Below are 22,504 nucleotides of genomic sequence, written 5' to 3'. Positions count from 1 at the left end.
TAGCTGCACGAGACTTCCGGGTTCATGCCATTTTACGCTAAGACGGTGGTTGGTTCAAAATAAACGCTTACTCGCGCGCCCGCCCACACCCACCCGCTTTAACCACAGGCAGCAGCCCCTTGTCGTGCTTTGAGGCGACTAACAACCGGGCTATCGTCTTCTTCGTAGGTTCTTAACATCTCTATCTTGATTCCTGTCACACCTCATTACTGTTTTTACGAGGCCTTTTTTGAAACAGCCGTCCATTTATTCTGCTGTCTGCTCTAACATAGGCACTTTGAAACCTCAGCGGAACGCGTCCTCATTTCACCTGGTTTGTTTCCCTCCCCCCCCCACTGTCAGCTACGAAGAGCGACTCTAGTGACCTCCAATGTCACGTGACAAAGCCGCCACCCCCCCCCCACACCCCATGGTTGTAGTCGTTCGCGCTTTTAACTTCCAAAAAGCTGCGGGGTTTCCAAGTTTGCGCCTGTTGAAAAGCAAGTCTATGGGCCTTTGCGGATAAATTCATTTCGCTTTTCTCTTGGGGAGTTCTCCGTGAGGCAAATTCAGCTCTAGCGCGGTGGACAGAACTAACCGGTTGAACCTGCAGCGGAGAGATGGGTCCGTTTTCTATTCAGGCGGATCCGGGGACAACCTACACGGGGTCCTAATGGAGCTGGGTCCTGACGTGACCTTTGTAGGCTCGAAAGGCGTGAGCCGGGCAGTAGAAACAGTTGCTGGTTAGGGAATAGGCTCTTGAGCACCGGCAAGATCCCGCTTTGAGGATTTATGAGCTGGGTGTGGGGAGCGCACGTGAGGAGGAGGAGGCGGTGGTGGAGGCGGAGGCCGTTGGGACAGCATGGTGAGTTTGGGGAGAAAAGTAGAAGAAACAGAAGGAGTTTGGATTGACTTTAGTTCTGCTCTCGTTTAGAAAAAGAGGTCAATGCATATAGAATCTATCCTCAGTTTGGTCAAATTAGGAATATAGGACTCGAAATTTCGATTTCAAGGTATTTCTGAAATATTAGTAAACAGTGACACTCTAATGTTACTTGTTTGTTTATTATAGATCACATATATTTACATCCTCAGTTTCATGGGAGCACACCTTACAAGCAATACAAACTGCTGTAAATAAAAATGCAATATGTATTATTTAAAACAAACTTATGATCCTTCCCATAGGACAGTTGGTGATACTGTAATTTACTATGTAGGAAGGAGGAGTCCAACTTGAACAGGCTTCTATGTTTGTTGCTTGCCTTTCATCATCTCTTAAGGAATCTTTTCCATGGCTTTTTCTGTGTTAATAATATGATTGGCCTTGGTAAGTAGGCTGTGGCATGTTTATACTTGTAAACAACAAAAAGGAATCCAGTAATTAATGATTAGCATATGTTATTACTCCATAAGAACTTTTGGCTGATTCATTTAATTGGTAATAGTTTTGATGTAAAATTATTTAGATGTGGATGTTCAGTATAGTTTAATTACAAATGTCAGAAAAGACAAACATTTTTGTTTAATTAAATACTCAAAAAAGTTACTCTTGGTTTTCAGTTATTCTAATGGATTTTTTTCAGACAAGATAATTGAAATATTTGCTTATTCGGTATTGATTAGTCAATATAATTCATTTGCCATAATGGAAGTTAAACCATACAAAAGGTTAAACAATATAAAAGGGTATACAATGTTACTGACATAGTGCAGACATTAATGGAAACATATTTTTTTATTTATACACTTGCCCAGGTAGCCAAGGGCTGTTATGATTAGTATTTTAAGTTGATATGGCCATCCAACTCCCAATGACTCTGGGCACCTCACAAATAAAAATATTGAAAATAAGAAAAAAATAATACAATAATAGAGAAAAGTAAAGTAATAAAACAGTAACAACAATGGAATAGGAAAGAGAATCAAGCCTCCACAATCCAAAAACGCTTCAACAAAGATGTGGTCTAAGATCCAGGTCTTCAAACTCTGAATCACCATTATCAGGATCTGGTGTGTGTGTATGTTTGTGTGTTTGTGTTTGTGTAGATGGAATTTGTCAATCAAAGGAATCCAGAGTGTGTCAACTCTGCCATATAGGGTGAGTAGCTACTATGAGAATTCCCCTCAGGCAAGCAGGCCCCATGCACTGCATTTCCATGCTATGTTATGTAAGGAGGAAATCTTCATTGATCACAAAAGGATTTGATATTAATTGAAGAAATAAGTTACTAAAGTTCAATCTTATGAATGGTTATTTGTTTTCCTCTTAACCTAAGCCAACTCTTGAACAGTTTGGTGTAGTGGTTAAGACATCAAGCTAAAAACTGAGAGTCTGAGTTCCTGTCTTGCCTTAGACATAAATCCAGCTAGGTAATCTTGAGCCAGGCACACTCTCTCAGTCCTAGGAAGTAGGCAATGGTAGACAACTTCTAGAGAACCATGGCAAGTGACTGGTCCAAGCAATTGCCAGGAATAAACATCGAGTTGAAGCTAAGCCCATTCCTCCAAAAAAGCAAAAGCCAAATCTAATGAGATATCTGTAGTCTACAAAAACTTGATTTTAATCTTATTTTAATTCTGCCTACTCTGCAGAAGAAAAATATGGTTCCTATTATGTTAAGTTTTAGATATTAGGAAAAACTAAATAGTTTTCTCATTTTAATATTGAATCTTTACAAATGTTTATATATGTATTTGTGTGTGGTTGTTATATTGGCTTATGAAATTGCATCAATAGTGACATTTGGGAATAGTGTGTGTGTGTGTGTTTGTGTGTGTGTAGCAAAATACCACTTACGCAGCATCACAAAATCTCCAGAACCATAAAGCCTGCAAACTTGAAATTTGGCACGTAGGTTCCTTTTGGCTTCCAGGTGCTCACTAAGAAAGGATTTTTCGAAATGACCATCAGATCATTAGTATTTCTCTGATGTAGGGAGTTAGACGTTCTACTCCCCTTCCCCACCTGAAAAACACTCTGATACTAAGGAGTTAGCCTGAGGGAGAGAAGGGGATAAGATAGGAGAGTCCTCTTGGGGGCAAGCCTGAGGGAGAGAAGGGGATAGGAGAAGATCAATGGGGCCAGCCTGAGGGAGAGAAGGGGATAAGATAGAAGAGGCCTCTGGGGGCATTTTCAAGCTGTAAGTGTTGGTTTAGCAAGCCCGATCACATAGTTTTGTAGCAGAGCACGGGTATCCAGCTACGGTAGTTATATATAATGTGGGTCAGACTTAATATTTTTGCCTCATGCCATGTATTTTATTTCTAAGGTGTATATTCCCAATATTATGAAATCTAAGCAACGAATACAATATACAAAATTCAACTTACTAAAATTAAATGGGAAGATTAAAATCAGTCAAAAGTATGTTAAAGGCCCCATGCTAAGCATATTATTGGGTAAGGGTGGATAATGTTTGGCCATTCTGCCAGACACAAAAGGAGCTAGTATTAAAACAGCTGTTGCTTGAGTAGAAGCACAAGCTCTATATCAAATAAGAGAAAAATGAACCTATGCTCAACACTGACATATTTCTTTCTCAGATTAGCACCTAGAACTTTCCATAGGAAAAAAGGCTGCCATCTCTATACTGTATAACAGATGAATTTTGTGAACATTAGAAATAAAGTCCTGTCTTCAAAAAAAGGTGGATATGTGTAAGGACTTGGTGCATATAGCAGAATTCTTGGTTTTAGTTTTTCTGGCCCTTTAGAGTACATTGGCACTGACACAAAGTCAAAAGCAGCTTTTCCTGACCCAAGGATCTTTTTCTTCATACAGTTAAAAAGATAAATGTCCAGAGAAACTGAATTTGTAGTCATGTTTTCTGGGTTATATGTCCTGGCCAAATGTGTTCGCTCTCTCTCTCTCTCCCCATTACTCCTCCCTCCTAAACTTAGTTTGTTATTTCATGCCCTTCATATTTAATCTGTTCCATCAACCTAGAAAAGGTACCTGGCATGATATGGTCCTTTACTGTTGACTTATAGATATTGTTTGCTATTGCTGTTTCATATGGTCCCAAATAAATAGTCGCTTAGGTTAATATCGGGCATAAAAATATATAGTTTTCTTGCCCTTGAAAAAGTACAATTATTTTCTATAACAGGTTTAGTAATATGACTGTTATGCTTACTATATTTTTGTACTATATTTGATGATGGTCTATCTCATATTTTTTGAGATAAACCATCAATTTATTTAATGGTAAATTTATAACATTTATTTAGTGATAAAAGCTTTGAAAAAGAGTACACTTTATTGATAAACAATATTGATTCACAATTTTTACAAAATACGTTCAATAGAATGTATAACAGAATAACAGTTGGAAGGGATCTTGGAAGTCTTTTAGTTCAATCTCTTGCTTAAGCAGGAGACTCCAGTTTGGTGAACCTTTTCGACAAACAAGAATGTGTGTGTGTGTGTGTGTGTGTGTGTGTGTGTGCGCGCGCGCCGGAAACCAAATGAGCAGCCGCCTGGTATGCATGTGCACACCAGGCAGCTGCTCTTCCGGTTTCCAGCACGCACATGCGCATCGGCCAGCTTGTCTTCTTGTTTCTGGCACGCATGAAGACCAGCTGGCTGGTGCACATGCACATACTGGAAACTTTCAGAAACCGGAAGATCATATGCGCACCGGAAACCTGAACAGCAGCAACCCAGAGTGCACATGCACACCAGGCAGCTGCTCTTCTGGCGCTCCTGCGCGCATGAAGACCAGTTAGCCAGCGCACCAGAAACCATAAGACTAGGTGGCCGGTGCACCAGAAACTGGAAGAGCAGCCACCGGCATGTGTATGCGGCTGCTCTTTCAGTTTCTGGCATTCCCGTGCATATGAAGACCACCTCGCCAGTGCACCGGAACCTGGATGAGCAACGGGCAATAGCTCGCATGTCCTGAGAGAGGGCTCTGCGTGGCACCTGTGGCACGCAGAGCTAGAGTATCTTTGGTCAAGTTTCAGGAAATAACTTTTACTTAAATCTTAAGGACGTACGGTATATTGTCTTCCTAGAGAAAGTTAACAAACTATTGTAGTTATTTTTGATATATAACAAATCATTACAGCTCCTTAATATATCTTATGATAGTGGGGTATTTTTTGTTATCTTGAAGATGTTTAAGAAAATCTCTCTATTACAAGAATTATTGATGAATTGCAAACTTTATTTATCAAAGAAGAAGGCAACTATGAATTTAAAAATTACCTTATCAATGGCATATTGGCATATACATTAAATAAATAAATGTCTTTCTCCCCATTCCCCTAAAATTTCAGATAAAGAAAAACAACAATTACTAATTTATTTCCACTGCTGTAACTCAGTGGATCTTTTTTAAAGTTGAATTATTTCAGTGGCAAAAACTAACTTTCCTTTTAGATAGACTGGCCAAGATAATCTAACACACAGTAGGTAAGCAATTTGAAAATTTCTTTGATGAAGTAGATTTTGTAGGGCAATTTCAGTAGGATTCAGATCTAGCCTTGCTTAATGTAATGATCTCCCTTATCATGAATTAAAATGGGAAACCTGATTCTACTGATTCTCCTCGACCTTTTCGCAGCATCACCATTGAGCATAGTAACATGTAGAATCATTTGAATGAAGAGACTTGGGAGCCATAATTTATGTTTATTAATTGACTTAGGTTTGCATAGGTGAAACTTGTTCCTTACAAAATGCACCCTGTGTAGGAAAGGAAAATTCAGTCTCCCTGAAATGGTTAGACTTAAACAGCTTTTCAGTGGTCCTCAACTTACAACTGCCAATCACAGTCATAAACTGGGCCAGTCATATGATCAACCCAATTTTATGCCCTTTTTTGTGGTCATTAGGCAAACGAAGTAATCATAAAATGAAGTCAAACAAACCAATAGTTACTTATAGACATGATTTTGCCGAAAACTGGAAGGAAATGGCAGTTTTCAGCAAAACATGATCCCATGGCCATGGAATGCTACAGATGGCCATAAATGTGGCCCAATTGCCAAATGTCTGAGCTAAGCAACCGGTCATAAGTTGTGAGCTGTTTATAGGTTACTTGATAACATAGAGGTGGTCTGGCAATAATGGCAGTCTTTGAAGGTAGTTCAGAAGCTGCAAATAATTTAAAGCACATCCACTGCTTTTGAATTGAGTAAATATTTTGCTGAGATTTAAAATATATGGAATTGTTATAAGGTCAATTCTGAATGCATCTCCAAAACTAAATTTGGTATTCTGCTGGTCAGCATTCATAGTGACCATAAGTTCTTCTAACTAATCTTGGGACCTAATACTTGTAGGCAGGTACATGTTAGACACTCTCAAATCAGATATATTATCTAGCTACAAAGGGCATTTCCACAAACCCTTTGTTATGATCAGATCATCTCTTGGTCCTGGTGAGATTGATTACCTCTTGGGATCCCACAGAGAAAATCAGCTGATTAAGGTGATACAGGCCTGGGCATCTTATGGACCTTGATGGTTTATGTTAGAGCCCTTGAAAGTTATCCCAGTAATTTTATGGGTGGCATCCTGGCCAGTTGACTGCAGCCCTATCAAGTAGCCTTTCCCTTTTGGTCAGACTAGTCCCTGGTTTTTCTAAGATCTGAGAGAGAGAGTGGAAGAAAAACTGCCTGTAATGCCAATTGCTTTATAGGCTGGCCAATTTTCTGTAGGAGAAGGGTCAGCAAACATCTTCCCACCTAATCTCTGACTATTTGGTAAACCTGAGCAATCTTATTAGCAAAATGTTATGGCAAAGTCTTGACTTTCTATGGATGGAGTCAGTTGTGGTGACTGGGATTACAACTGATTGTGTTGCCTGAGACTGCTTCTGATCAGTGAATTCTAATGGAGTAGATAGGGTACTCTGTTGTCTCTGGTCGCATGAAAACCTGATCTGTCTCCTGTGGCTCTTTAGCAGCTCTGTGGGAGCTATTATAGATTGATTCAGGATGTGGTCAACATCTCATTGAACGATAGAATGATGCCAGCTGTTTTGAAAGAGGCTATGCCTCATTAAAATACTCTCCTTGGATCCCACTAGGTTTGATATCTATTATCCAGATCATCTATTTTTAGGAAAGGTTAGTGTGACTATAGTTTTCTTATGGAGTGGTTGGTTTATATAGCTATTTCTGCATTGGTTAAAATCTAAATTAACAGCCTAGGGGATTCCATTCCACTTCATCCATGTTTTCTGAGAAGAACCTCTGATTTAAAAGCTCCATGTAAAAAAACCCAAAAGGAAACCAAAATGCAGAGCAGGATAGTAAAATTCTGGCCGGCAGTTGCCATTATTCCCTGCTCCAGAATTTATAATGGAAGCATTCTTGCTATAGTAAATTTAAAAATTGAAACTATAGAACCCTGTAGAGAATACATCCTCACATCTAATTTATTATCTTAATCAATTTTGTGAAGAAAAGTCTAAATTAAACTAGGATTTTTTTTATAAGGAGCTTGAATATAGATAATCAAATTATATTCACTGTATCAGTGGAAGGTTACAAATGATGAAACATACAGACACACTTCCCTGCTTTTGTTTTGAGAATATTAGAGTGCCCTTTTGGATTAAACCCCAAGCCCGTCTAGTCCAGCAATCTGTTCTCTCAGTGGTCGAAACAACTCTACAAAGAAGCTCACTAGTTTCCCAGCAGATGATCTTCTGAGGCAGTCACACTCCCATCAAGGACATTTCCCTGTCCTTAGCTTTAGGTAGTAAAGATGTGGCTATTCTTTATTTTTTTACTTACACAAAAATCAATTGTACTTGCTGAATCATAAAATATGGCTTAGTTAATATCTAATACTAAGATCTAACTATTTTACTAAGACGTAGTGTATGATCTAAGGCATTGCGGTTTGAATAACCACAGATATGTAAAAGGTAATACTGTCCTATTCTGGCACTATTAATGCCATCAGACATTCTTTTGTTAGCTGATCTTCAAGTGTAATATTCTATAGGGCGAGAGGTAAGATTATTAAAAAGAATAAAAGGATAAAATGTAGCATCAGAAATTTAAATTATAAAAAAACAGAATATTAACTTTTAACTTTCTAATATACAACATTCAAACACTGATTGTAGTGGTAAATAGCTGAACTAGAATTCATCAAGAAACTCAGCTTATACCATTTGTGGTGAACAAGAATATTTCTTTTAAAAAAACTGTACTGCATACGTTACATAGCTGACCAATGAAGGAATGTCTGTTAATTTGCTCATCTGTTTTATAAATGCCCAACATTATCATTGGATATTTTTTATACATTTAAATTCATCTTACCACTACTTATTATTTCACCCTAACCTTATGCATATATGTATGTAATTGAAGCGCAAAAGAATGCCTCCTACGTTTAACAGACTGTAACCTACAGAATCTCCTACTATACCATAATACTTTTGTCACTTTAAGTTTCCATTAAGGTTTCTTGCTTCTAAAATAGATAATCACTGACTAATTTGAATTATTTTTTTAAGTCTGTTGAAGGGTAAATTTCCCCTGGTTTAACACTTCAGTACAAGGCAGATCATATCTAGAATTCTTAATCAGTGTCAAGAATAGCTATTTTATCATTAATGATATTCCCTTTTTAATAGCAATGTATGTTTCCCCTAAATAATATAGTACAGATAGTACTCTGCCTTCTTTTGAACTTGGGAGTCACTAACTTAGAACAAACTTAGTCATTTGTATAGCCTGGTGATAGATACATGGTGGTCAGATATTGATCTTATAGAGTATAATGCAGTTTGCATGAAATCGGTTTAGAAAAGGTAAATGGGAAAATAAGGTATTTCATGTGGGTAAACAATTGAAAAGCAATTATACTAACATATTACTCTGCCTTTATATCATGAAGCATATTAGAAAAATGCTATTTTTAATTATAGATCTGTATTGTGAGAACATTGTTAAACAGATATTATTATTGTGATGTTTGGGTATTAGAGCTGTCCCTCAAAGCAGAGCACCTTTCATAATTTACATTTCAGAAGAAAAAGGAAACCGAGGAAAGATGGATTTGAGAGATAAGGGTAGAAGGGGAGACCTGCGGAAGCTTGGAATCCTAATCCAAGAAAAAAAATCATATCTTTCAGAATGGCAGATGTATGTGTATACATTTAGTGTCAGGAAAGGGAAGGTTTACCGTCTTTAGATACATTTTAATATCAAAACCATTTCCAACAATTTCAGTGTATTTAGTGAAAGTTAATTTGATTCCTTGTTTAAATGTTAAAGCATGCTTCTGATTTACCCCAGTTTCATTTATATTACTGTGATAACTAAAAGTGATGTGTGGCAATATGTACCAGAAATGCTCACATTCTTTTAATTTTTAATGGAAATCTTTAGGTGGAATCCTACTGACATAGAAAATAAGAAGCAATTCTAAGTGGGAATTCAGTACTCTTCTGTCAACAGCATTCAGTTGTCTGAAATATTTCTTATAAGGAGTGCTTTGATCTGAAGACACTATATTAGTGTTGTCATATTTATTGAAATTAAATTTAGCATTTTCTTGAAAATCAGATATTCAAGTCATTCTATCTCACTGACTTGTTCATTTGCTAAAAGTTTGGATTAAGTTAGTACAGGATCTTGAGAATTATTTTCCACAGTTGTATTGATTCTTTGCTATCTAAGGTAGTTCTTGACAATGCAGTCATAAAATATGACATCACATGACTTTGTTGCTTAGCAATAACAGTTCTGCTAGTCCCCATTGCTGTCCCTAAGGAAAAACCATATGGGTCTTTAAGTGAGGACCTCATGTAACTGCAACTTTTAATTTTCTGCTAGCTTCCCCATAGATTTTACTTTAGGAAAGCCAGCAGGGAATGTTGAAAATCACAGCCATATAATTGTGGGGAATGCTGTGACAGCCAGAACTTTGAGGGCCAGTCATGAGTCCCCTTATTTTGTACCATCATAACTTTGAATGGTTGCTGAATGCATGTATATAACCTGAGGACTATCTGTACTTTGTAAACAGAGTAGGTACAAATTACTATATATTGACAGGAATTACAAGAGAGACCTTGCAGTGGTGGAAGTAAGAAGTAGATTTAGAAAATGGCTTGGTTGATTACCATATGGTAGGAACCATTGGTTACCTACCAGATGTTTTGCAATTTTAAATAATAAGAATTGTTTATTTTTTTTAATGTGTATTTACATAATTCGTCTTGTATATATCCAAGAATCATTAACAGTTTTGAACTTGAGATATTTGGATTACAATATTCCAGTTCTTAGCCTTTCAGTTTTCTGCCATCTGAACTTCTATTTATAAATCCAAAGGGAAATATCCTTAAATTGATATTTTACTGCTTTTAATTTTTTGTTCTTATTGTGATGGTTGAGTTGGCACCTCTTTATTTGAATCTCTTTGTTTTAACTCTCAGCTGGTAGTTTTCTGAACCAAATGAAACACAGGAAGGCTACTTTAAGACCCAGTTATTGGAATATAGGAGGAATGAGAAATAGATTTTAAAGGAAACTCACAACGAATTTAATCACTGATATCTCTATGTAACATCTAAGCAATATTTTATCTGTGATTTCTGAAAAAGAAAAAAATAGATATTAACTCTAATTTTGTTCACAAACTTTAAAAAGTTTGATGTGAAATATTTGCATTTGTTTTTTATTTTCAAATCCATACACCATTTTATCTGTTGTATACGTTTTCCAATAGCCCTTAGATAGAAAGATTTCTCATTTTTATGATGGAAGTGGTAGTGCACATTTTAACTTCAAAAAATTAGAATTGCAGCATACCACATATGACAGTAGAAATTATAGATATGCTTCTTCTTCATTTTATGCAATAAAATAAGTTTGTATTTTTCGCTCCATAAGACGCACCTGACCATAAGATGTCCCTGGGTTTAGAGGAAGAAAGCAAGAAAAAAGAAATCAGGTGGAGCCTGAGAGGACTATAGATAGGTGTCCTCTCATGTGCCAGCTCTGCCTATTGACTCCTGTACTGTGGAAAAGAGACAGAAGAAGTAGGCAATGACAAAGGCAGAAGAGGAGGGGTTCAGCACTGTAAAAGGACCTGCTGCTACTACTCACCAAAGCCCTGGCACAGACGCACAGACATTTCTATCCACTTTTGGGAGGAAAAAGTACGTCTTATGGAGCAAAAAATACAGTATATTGTTAACTATTATCTCATTGATTATACAAATAAAGTTTTTCAAATGGAAAAAAGGATGAATTGGAGAATTAATGGGAAGCATAGTTTTTGAATTCATTGTTGATTTTACCTTTCTGCTTATTTTAGTAAATGGGGACAAATCTGGGTTTCCTTTTACATAGACTTGTGGCTATTCACCAGATTTTCAAAAACAGATCATCTTACGAAAAATGTTGATGTTTTATACTGATTTTTCCAGAAAACTGAAGAATTGATAATTGATTGACACTAATGTAGATAAAATAGAGAACTATATGTTTAAAATATTAAAAATAGTTAACTGTTCTTATATAATCTGTTATTCTGAATATAATCTAAAAATAAATCTATACTTTATTTTTAATATTAGACAAATGCTCATTCCTATTAAAAATGTACTCAGTTTGGTACTTTATAGATGTGGTAGATTATCAGGTTTGTTGTCCAACATTTGGGGAGCATCAGAGCGGAGAAAGCAGTTATAAAGCCACATTTTGAAATGTCAGTGCTTTAGATTAGAACTAATAATTCACAGTTACAAGAAAATGATGCTATTTAAAGATTGGTTTTAGAGAAGCTGTAAAATAAAGTTTGTTCATGTTAACATACATTGGTTTATTCTTCTACAGGGGGTGATAGGTGTGCAGCTGGTGGTTACCATGGTGATGACTAGCATTATACATAAGATCATACCTCACTACTCTCTTGCCCGGTGGCTTCTTTGCAGTGGAAGGTAAGATAAGAAACCAGAACTAAACATCTGATAAAGTGGGTTCTTGTCCATGAAAGCTGATACTATAGTAAATTTGCTGTATCTGTAAAATGCTGTTGAATATTTTGCTGGCCTATTCCTTTGTGTATCAAGTTTGTCTGGGAACTGATTATAATTATAATGAGTCTGGATATGTTGGTTCTAAAAACAATCACATTAAATCTTTTCCAGTCTTATCTAGAAATGTGCATTATGCTACAGCTTAGGGTCTTCTTGAGAAATAGATGGTATATTCTTTATTATACTATTACATATACTGTCCATGATCTATTTCTTGACAAGTGCTATGCCCTATTTACAAAAGCAGACACTTCTATCTCATCTTACTTAATAATATGACCATACATTTTTTGTATAATTTTCTTAATACTTAAAATATGCATCCTGTAAGAGTAAACTCGGGTTTGAAATTTAAGAAAAGAGGATGGCTTACTTAAAGGCAATAGTCATTAGTGACAATCATAGTACTTGTGACAAATTACTTAATTTTAAAATAACATTCACAATCATTAAGCTCCCTGTGCTAAAAACAATTAAGAAAAAAGCACATTTGGGCTATCCCCAGGCTCCCTAAATCCTTTAGAATTTCCATTTGAAAATATTCTACCTTTTGTGACATTCTTGCTAGGAAACCAGAATAATGGGTGATCTTCAGAAGATTAATTCTCTAGTTAGATGCTATTGGCTTTTATAAATGCACTTAAATTTCAGAAGGGATTACTCTAAAAATTATAAAATAAGAAATAAGCTCAATTTCCTGGTTAAATAATTATCAAGGACCCCACAATTCCATATATAGTTATAACAGTCACTGCTCAATGTATGCAGCCAGGTGTTCTTTTGGTTGGATTTACTAATAACTGATGATTTGTCTACTCAACCTAAATCTTCTCTGTCTTCATCAAGAGCTTAATTGATGGATGATTCTGAGACATGTTGAAGGACTATATAAGCCAGATGGCTGCTTGACAAATAAAAGGGAGTCTAGCACTCATAATTGGCAGCTGCTTGCCAGTGTAGAAATTTGCTCAAATACCTCACTAGAGAGGACAGGTGGAAGGACAAAGTAAGTAGATATGGTAGGATAGCTTTGGCCTTGCTAAGCGTTAAAACAGCAGCCTCCTTATTGGTCCTCTAGAGATTCCTGTGGGATATTGAACAGCTGGTCATGGACTATTGAGTTTGTCATAATTTATCTACTGAATTCTCTGTAGATAATTATCTGGTGGCATATTTTACTAAAAAGTCAAATTTGAATCTTACCAATCATCTTGACAAACATACTTGTTTGCTTTTGTTTTTTAATAATTTTATATTTAGTGTGTGAGGCTTTAGTTAAAAAGCAGCTCAAAGAGTAATGTAGAAAAAGAGTAAATAGCTAGTCCTTGCTTAACCTTAATTGGTTCTGGAATTTCCATCACAAAGCGGTGGTCATTAGACAAAACATCACCAGTTCCGGTAGTTCTGGTTGCAGGTGTTAGACAAGGACCTTGCTTCTCTTGTTAGGCTGTATTGTTCTCTGCTTCAACTCTCCTTCCCACCTATTTCCTCCCTATTTCTGTTCTTTTGTCTTCCCTTAACTCTGTCACTTCCTATTCTTGCTGCCCTTTGGTATCCTCTTCCTCCTCAGCCAGAAGTGACTTGTCAACAATGGGAGGAAGAAGATTGCAAAGCTCAGCTGGAGGCAGCAGGGGTAGATGGCAGAAGAAGAGCAGCATAACCAAAAAAGCATGGATGGTGGGCATAAGCGCATGTGCTCATAAATATGGACAGGCTGCCAAATGTTCAAATTTTCAACATGTGATTGCAGAGCTGTTGCAACTACAACTGTAATTCCAAGGACTAGCTATGACTATTATTCAGCACCATTGCAATTTTGAATAGTTGTTAAATGAGAACTACCTATAAGATAAAGAAGGCCTGCTAAGAGTTTGGTGTTTCTATATTACAAAACAAGCAGCTTTCATAGGTATATGGATATAATTAAAACTGTTTTAACATTACTATTTGAATTACAAGGACGTGGGTTATTATATTTAGTCAAATGTAATTCAAATTGTTAATGTTTTTTGGGTTTTGTTTTTTTTTAGTTTGCGGTGGTACCTGCATCCCACAGAAGAAGAATTACGTATTCTTGCAGGAAAACAGCAAAAGGGAAAAAGCAAGAAAGATAGGTATAAAAACAGTATGGGTAGTTGGTAATTATTTCACAGTCTTTACACAGTTGTTGTGGTTGGTTATTTGATATCCTTTAATGATTACAAAAATAATATGTTAAAAATGATTTTGTATAGAAATAAATCATATGGGTGTGCAAATCTGCATTTAATACATTGATACTGTATTAAAAATCAAAGGGTTTCAAAAGACTTATGAATATTTTGGGGATAAATAATAATAAAGCAGAGAAAAGGGAGATAGGTCACCTCTAATATATTTGCCCTTGTCACTGTTATGCATTTTACTGGCCAAAATCTGTATTATGTGACCAGCCAAGGTGCAAGGTCTAATGTGAGGATCACTTGTTCTATTAACAATTACTGTAGAGATATTTTTGTATAAATAATTTTAGACTATTAACATAGAAAATTTCTATTTGTGTGATACTGATCCCACACCAATTAGAGTTTCAAAGTTAAAATAAACATTTCAGATAACTTGCAAGATCCTATCTATTAGAAGATTGAAGTCTACTAGGTCCATCCATTGGTGAAACTACTATGCAAGGCTGAGAAAAGTCTATTTTAAAATTAGCTATTTGTATGTTTTATTTAAAATTATTGTACCACAGTAAATGCCACCAAGTCAAACTTGAGTTTTGATCATTATAAAGATAGGGCTGTGCTGTTTTCGTGGCAGTTGTAGTTTAATGGTTTGTCTGTGTTGTCTTCGGTGAAGTTTTTTCAAGTTGGCTTTCAAGCCCAAATACTACTGTTGAGAAAGAAGTGTACCACAGTTTTAATGTCTAAAGCATATGAATGGTAAATCAGTTAAACTGCTCGGTCGCAGAATAAAAGTTAAAATATGAAAGTATTAATTTATTTATGGGCCTGAAAAATACTAATAGTGTGTAAAATTGTAAAAATATTGCACTGTGCAAAATATAAATATTATATTTTGATTAAGGCATTCTAAATATGAAGGACTGCCACTAAAAATAATTTAATCGTCAGGCAGTCTTTCCTTACACCTTATTCCAGCGATGGCTAACTTTTCTCTAAAGGTGTGCCAAAACTGTGTGCGTGCATGCTCACCCACCTGCGCATGCATGAGCAACCCCCACAGGAGGGGGAAATTTTTGCCCTCCCTAGGCTCTGGAGGCTTTCCTAAAGCCTAGGGAGGGCGAAAGACAGCCTAATGGTCCGATCAGAAGTTCGGGAATACTATGCCAAATTTCTACTTCTACAACAGTGTATTCCATCTGAAAGGTTTATACAATTGTGCATCCACTTTATTTCTCCAATAAATTATAACGACTAGACAGTAGGTTTTCTAAAGGAAAGTTTAGATACCAATTGCTCCTGAGAATATAGTAGATCCTTGAGTACCTTGTTTTATTTGTTATGGAACAGTTATAATTGTATTAAAAATAAATTAACAAAGGTAAAAGAGGACATTGGAGGATGCTTGGTATGCAAGGTGATTTTGGCTATTCTTCAGAAGAATTTGTTATAGAAAAATCATTGATAAAGCCCGTGAGTTTTAAGGTGTGACTCCAAGAGCATCTTTAGGAGCTTTTGTGTTCTTGGTTCCTAGAATTTTATAACTTAAATTATTAATTTTTTATTGCCTAATTTCATTTCTTGCCACTCAGCAAAAGAGTTTCCAGAATTTTATGAGTGGCTTTGTACATATACTTATGAAAAATTCTAGCATAAAAATGGAAAGATATTATGATGCTCATTAGTTCAACTCAGTTAAATAAATTCAAGTTCATTTGCACATGTTTGCAGATATACCCAATTAGATAAAGCTGAATAGCAGTGTCTCTGTTTTCAGTCTTTAGACTCACAGATCCGTTTTCTTTTCAGCAAATAAATTTGATAGCATTTCTGTCTAGTGAATAACATAATATTGAAAGTAGCTTTATTAAAAGCTATTAAATACTCATTGAGTTGTTTGTCATCCTCCTTTTTTCTTATCTTCATTGATTCTTTTCAAGGGTGAGTGAGAAGAAAAAGGAGCAAAGAATATTCTTTTGCGTTATTATACCCTAATTCCAAACTCTTCAACTTTTTCTTATTTTCTGTGATTGCTGTATAATTATGTGGGAGCCCAAGAATTCAAGCTCCTAATAATGTGTTTGTCCCCTGTGGTAGCTTTTTAGAAGAAAATGTTAAGTTAGATGGATAGATATGAGTTAGATGATCATATGCTCTGGTCCTTGTTCATTCTCAAACTGCTTATTTGTTGCTTCATGGGGTTGTTAGAGAAAGATTTGAGTTTGATTACATTCATCTGATGTTGTTGTATTTAAACTCAGTTTGTTCCTCTCACAATTACAATATATCAGTGAAGAAGATAAGGTTCAAACTCTTCATCCTGAAAATAAATAAAAAAAATAGTAGAATCTCATTTTCTTAAGTTGTTGAATGGGCTGTATAATCAACCTTGTCTCAGAGCTACTACTATTGTTAGCAGAAGCTGAACTGGAGACGGCTTGCAACTCATCCCATTATTTTTCTTTATAAAAGGCGGTGTTTGTGTCTCATGCTACTTTTTAAGTAGCAATTTTAGAGTCTCAGTAAGAGCTGATGTAATATTGACAGTTTTTAATATATGTTTATCTCAACAGGAAGTACAATGGTCACATTGAAAACAAGCCATTAACTATTCCTAAAGACATTAATCTTCATCTGGAAACAAAATCTATCACTGAAATAGATGCATTGGGTAAGGGATAATACATTGAATCATGATAAAATGTTGGGTTCCTGAGCATTTGTTGTTTTTGGAATATCTTTTTATTCCCATATTTAAAAAAGGACAAATGCTACAGTTTGAGAATCCATGTACTAGTATTTTAAGCAGTCATAAAATAATTGAAAAATCCATTAATACACTTAATTCATCTCCATGTGTTTAACTTTTATTTTAAGCTGTCCTTGGCTTATTTGAACTTTCTATGTAGAGGGAATATTTCAAATGTAAATGCCAAATTTTTCCTTTGAATTTCAAATATTTAATTATTGTACAATAAAGGTTGCTCAATTCTAACAGATTCTGAAAGGAATAGAAACATGTCAAAATAAATCATATTGATTCAGTAATAGATGCATGTAAGTAAATACTGTTATGAAAAGTAGGTAGTGTATTTATTGGTTCATTTAGTTGATGAGAATTAAGGGTCTTCCTTGTGATTTGTCTGAGTGAAAAACTGCACTCTGGAAGCAAAAATGTTCATCCCCAGTGGTGAAATTCATTTTTTTACTACCGGTTCTGTGGGTGTGGCTTGGTGGGCGTGGCAGGGGAAGGATACTGCAAAATCTCCATTTCCACCCCACTCTGGGGCCAGCTGGAGGTGATATTTGCCTGTTCTCGGAACTACTCAAAATTTCCGCTACCGGTTCTCCAGAACCTGCTGAATTTTACCCCTGGTTCATCCCATAGAGATATGAAAGTAGCAACATTTTTCTCATTAAGGAGTTTTGAATTGCCACAAAATGTCATCCAGCTTATCCATTAACTGGGAAAGATTATTATATAAAAGTTTCTTTTAACTATTGGATCCCAAAAAAGATCCCTAGAAGGGAGTTTAGAGCAATGTTTCTCAACTTCAGCAACTTTATGATGCATGGACTTCCTCTCTCAGAATTCCCCAGCCAGAAGCCCATGCATTTTAAAGGTCTTTTAAAGTTTAGAGGGATGTATATCTGTGTTATTTTTATATTAGAGGAGAATATTACATAATCAATTGTCATAATAAACCACCACCTTCAAGCTATGCACTGGCTTAATGAGCTTTAGTAAATTTGAATACAGGGTTTTGAGTCCATACAAAAATAACTTGATGGAATGTGATATTAATGCAATATTTTGGTTAAAGATAGCATCTTTTTTCCACATTTATTTAAGTGATGCTTGAATCTATATCTAAAACTTTTGATATACTTTTTGAGATCAAATTACCTGATTGTTCCATTTGTAATATTTTTGAAACATCTGGGAATATATGAGACCATATTTATTATGAGTATACTGTTACAGATGGGTGATCTGAACTTGGGTGTGGGGCATTCCATAGGGCAAGGCATACCTCGGTCCAATATAAGTGCATCACTTATTTGATGAGACGTATGCCAACCCTTTCAGTTTTTGTTTGATGGAGACTGATAGTCTCACAGATGTTCAGGTCTGTGCCCTGAAGACAGTTTATAAGTATCTGTATGTTTATTTCAACTACTAAACATCCACTTTTGATTTTAGCCTTGCATTATTTTCCTGAATATCAGTGGTTGGTGGACTTCACAGTGGCAGCTACAGTGGTTTATTTGATAACTGAAGTTTACTATACTTGGATGAAGCCTTCACAAGAAATGAATATCAGCATAGTCTGGTGTTTTCTCGTTCTCGCTTTTGCAATGTATCCTTTTAAAGTGTTCTGGGACTTCTGTTTAACTTTCAAATTGGGTTCCAATCCAAAAAATCACGATTTTTTCCCCTTGCAGTCGATTTCCCCTTCTGCACCATTTTTTTTGTAAGCGCCAAATTTCCAAAATTAGGTTCTGGTCACAACCAACTCGGTTTGTGACCAAAGTTATGAAACCAATTATGGTCGTGACCAGAACTTCTACTGTATTCAATATTTCATAAACCTTGAGCCTACTGAAAATAAGGAATTTCAATTTCTTATTTTACAGATGATATACAATATATTACCAATGTATATTGATTACTTTAATGTAAAATTAAATTGGTTTATGTAAATAAAGCATCTATGAAATATCTAAATACTATTAAATATTCAGGTTTATTTGAAGCTGCTAAAGCTTTCAGAACATATTTTTCTATCAGTACAAGTTTTAATTCTACATACATCACAAAAGTAATATTCAAAAAATAACTACGCAAAAAGTTGCTAATCAAAGCTTCTGGTAGATAGTATATTGCATGGGACATGTATATTTCCAGTCCTCATAATAGCAAGTCTTAGAACAATGTTTCTCATTTGTTTTGCCTGTGATCCCTCTTCTAAGCTTTTTCTCCAGGTCCCATTACTAGATATGGACTATCTAGTTTTCTGGCATTGGCAAGAGAGTATTTGCAGTATAAAATTTGTGTGTGTGTCTGTGTCCCACTTGACATGTTTTTCATCTGTGGCCTTCTTTAAAATAATTAAATAGTCAAGGGGCCATATGACCACAATTTGAGAACCATCATCTTAGACTTCTGTGATCATTTGTATTCTTTCAGGAAACTACTACATTCCCTCTATTCTTTAGAGAACTGCTGTCTTTACACTTAGTATCATTTTTTCTTCCTCTGAATGTTCATGACCCATTTCTTCTGCAAAAGTTGTGGTGGCTGGTTCTCAATTTCTATAATCCATATCCTGTTTCTATATACCTCTTAGACACTGCTTTCTTTGTTGATGTACTGTATGTTCCTTATGGAAACTTGTCTTCTATGTCAGCTCTGGCTGACAGCAGATCATTCACTGGCTGTCTTAAAATATGCAGCAGAAAGAAGAGAGATAGGGCTAGATTTGACTTTAGTGTGTGTTTTTATAGCTGATACATTCAGGAGGGATCACGAGTGTTACTTTTGATTGCTTACTCAATTCTGACTATAAATAAAACAAATGCCCTAGTCTGAAACACTTCCTAGACTCAAGAAACCCCAATCCACAAAGCGTGTAGATATTTGTATGAATCTGAATTCAATCTTAGTATATGGCAATAAAAATGTATTATCAGTTTTGATGTCATACAGTTTTTTGTTGTTGAACAATTATTTTATATTTTAAAAATGAATTTCATAATATCCATATAACAGTAATTTGTAAATTTCTTATTTGTTTAAAAGGGTCAAGGGTTTCTTCATATTATAATTTAAAACATTTAAAAATCTTTTTAAAAGGACCATACTATGATTAATAAAAGTAAAAGTAAAAAAGACTATTATGTTTCATATGTATATTCAGCCACCTGATATTGTTAAATACTGTACTTTCTAATATTTTCCAGTGGAAGAGAGGGACTGGTCACGTGTGGGTATTCTCAAAGCCTGATTGATCCAAAGGCTGAGAGTAAACTTCTTAAATACTCCTGCCTTCCATTCTTGCCCAGTTTCCTCTCAGTCTCTTGGTCCAAGCACTGTTTGTTGCTAGGTAGGAATATTTCTTTTTTTTTAATCAATCTGGATTTTAATTGGATTTAATTGGAGACTTCAAATTGATTCAAATTCTAAACTGCAGCTGCGGCCTAAGGGACAGTCCCTTCTGCCTCGGGCGGTCGGGGAGGGCCCTGTGGGGCGCCCTTCCTCCCCTCCACGGGCCCAGAAGCTTTAGCCCTATTCCTGGGACTGCGGGGCTGCTATGCTCCAAGGAGTTGCTGTAGAGAGGCTGCCTTTTTTCTGCTGCCGGCTGGGGAGAGCTGGGCGATTATTAAAAGCGCCTTGAGGCACGCGCGAGCAGCCTGCGGAGCCGCTGCTTGATTCGGGCAGCTGCTGTGCTCCGCGCCTCATCATTTTGACGCAAGCCTGGTCGCCTTGGGGAGGGGTGCGTGCCTGTGTGCCGCGGGGCCCCCAGCGTCTACGAGGCTTGTCTTTGCTCCGAGATGCTGGGCGTGACCTGAGGACTTGCTACGGCCCCCATTTTTAGCGCTAGCGGTTTCTAAGCTCCGGCAGCCATTTTGTTTAGCGCCACGTGCGTGGAGCCTGTTTCTTTTCCCGTGCGGCCATTTTGAAAAGGCTAGGCTGGAGTGCTTGTCCTTAATCAGCTAGACCCAGTCAAGGCCCAGGTTCCGGTGTGGCCTACAGAGGCCTGGTGCCCATCACCCTGTTGCTTCAGGACACGTAAGTGGGGCAATGGAGGAGGGCTCAGAAATCCAACGGCCAGTTGTAGGGTCCTTTGGTGGTGGAAGAAGGGCTGGGGCAGGGGCCTAGAACCCAGGATCCCCCAGCCAGGCCTCTAGCGGCTCATCGCCCCTCTAGGGCTCCTACGGGGGAGGAGGCCAGGAGGCACAAGGCCCTGGAAAAGATTTCTGCCAGGGCTGAGAGGCAGGCCAAGTCAGCCGGGCCTACCTCTACCAGCAGATGCAGGTCACCAATCAGGCCCACCTCTGCTCATTCCTTTCCTAGGGGGTTCAGTCCATTTTCTCCCTCTGCCTCCCCAAGTAGATCCCGTAGCTATTCCAGACGGAGGGGATCTCCTTTCCCCTCCCCCTTGGTTTCTCCAGGATTAGCAAGGGATAGCTCTGGAGGGGACTTCTAGAGAGCATTATTCAACCCACAAGTTGGCACCTCAGGGCCCTAGTTCTCGTTATAGGGTCATGGAGGATTTGGAACACCTCCCTGAAGGAATCAAAAGGCTTATTTCTGCAGCCATCTCACGGGGCATTGCCCAGCGGGACAGGAATTCCCATTCATCTAGGTCTCAGGGGGGTCAGGCCGTCTCCAGTATAGGGCTCCCTCTCCTTCCATGGTTAGCAAGGGTTCTGTCATGGGGGAGGAGAATCTTCAGGATGTGGGATTTTCGGAGGACGAGAATGCGCCCCCCCCCCCGATCCTCCTCCTTCGGGCCTATTTCTTCCAGCCATGTTCAAAACACTCCTGAACAAGATGAGGAAAACCACCAAGATTGGGACTGGGGATCCCACGGTGCCCCCGCCTAGGGATCCGGACAAGGCCATGTTTTCTAACACTGCCACAAACAAGGAGACGATTCCAGCCCCTCCTTTGTTTATGGAGGTCCTAACCAACCAATGGGCCCGACCTTCCAATTTTTCCAACCCTGGAAGTAATGACCGTCGTTTCTACAACATGGAGCAGGCCTTTGCCCAGGCCATTCAATTGCCCACTGTTGACACCCCGGTTGCTGCTTTGGTCTCTTCTTCCCCGGTGGTGTCCGGGGATGCAGCGGACAAGTTGAAACCTGAGGATAAGCGCGCTGAGCTTACCTTGAGGAAGAATTTCAACGCCACTGTCTGAGCCATTAAGTCTGTGGCAGCAGCCTCGTATTTTAATTGCACCACGATTATGTGGCTCCGCCAGCTCCAAGATCGCATCCCAATCCAGGATGAGCGCCTCCACCAGGATCTTACCAAGATTATTGTGGCCTCTCAATTCTCCGATGATGCGACCTTGGACACGGTCAAGTTCGCATCCAGCGCCTTGACCACCTCAGTTGCTTCCCGTCACCTGTTATGGCTTCGTAACTGGCAGATGGATAACAAGGCCAAGTGGAATCTGGCAGCTGACCCCTTCAAGGGCCCCAATCTCTTTGGGGAGGCTCTCGACCCATTCTGGTCAAAAATAAGGACAAGAAGAAGGTCCTTCCATCTAGCACTAAAAAGGCGGAGTCTTGGACTCATCCTTACCGTAGGCCGTTGTACAGGGCTCCC

General features: G+C 37.5%; 1 protein-coding gene across 1 annotated transcript in view; it reads left to right on the top strand.

Moving 5' to 3' along the window:
- Nucleotides 1–688: 688 nt before the first annotated feature.
- TMEM161B (transmembrane protein 161B) overlaps nucleotides 689–22,504 on the top strand; it is a 43,712-nt gene continuing 21,896 nt past the window's right edge. Inside the window, exons 1-5 of the mRNA XM_087715698.1 lie at nucleotides 689–844; nucleotides 11,800–11,903; nucleotides 14,033–14,116; nucleotides 16,738–16,835; nucleotides 18,369–18,525. Coding sequence (XP_087571824.1) covers nucleotides 842–844; nucleotides 11,800–11,903; nucleotides 14,033–14,116; nucleotides 16,738–16,835; nucleotides 18,369–18,525 — 446 coding nt within the window. The 5' untranslated portion in view covers nucleotides 689–841. The remainder of the gene's footprint in view (nucleotides 845–11,799; nucleotides 11,904–14,032; nucleotides 14,117–16,737; nucleotides 16,836–18,368; nucleotides 18,526–22,504) is intronic.

Source organism: Thamnophis sirtalis, unplaced genomic scaffold (assembly GCF_051295495.1).
Source record: "Thamnophis sirtalis isolate CommonGarterSnake01/CBP01778 unplaced genomic scaffold, rThaSir2_p1.2 scaffold_5, whole genome shotgun sequence".
NCBI classification, from domain to species: Eukaryota; Metazoa; Chordata; class Lepidosauria; order Squamata; family Natricidae; genus Thamnophis; species Thamnophis sirtalis.
Note: the sequence above shows the minus strand (reverse complement) of the source record. Positions and strands in the feature narration are given on the sequence as shown.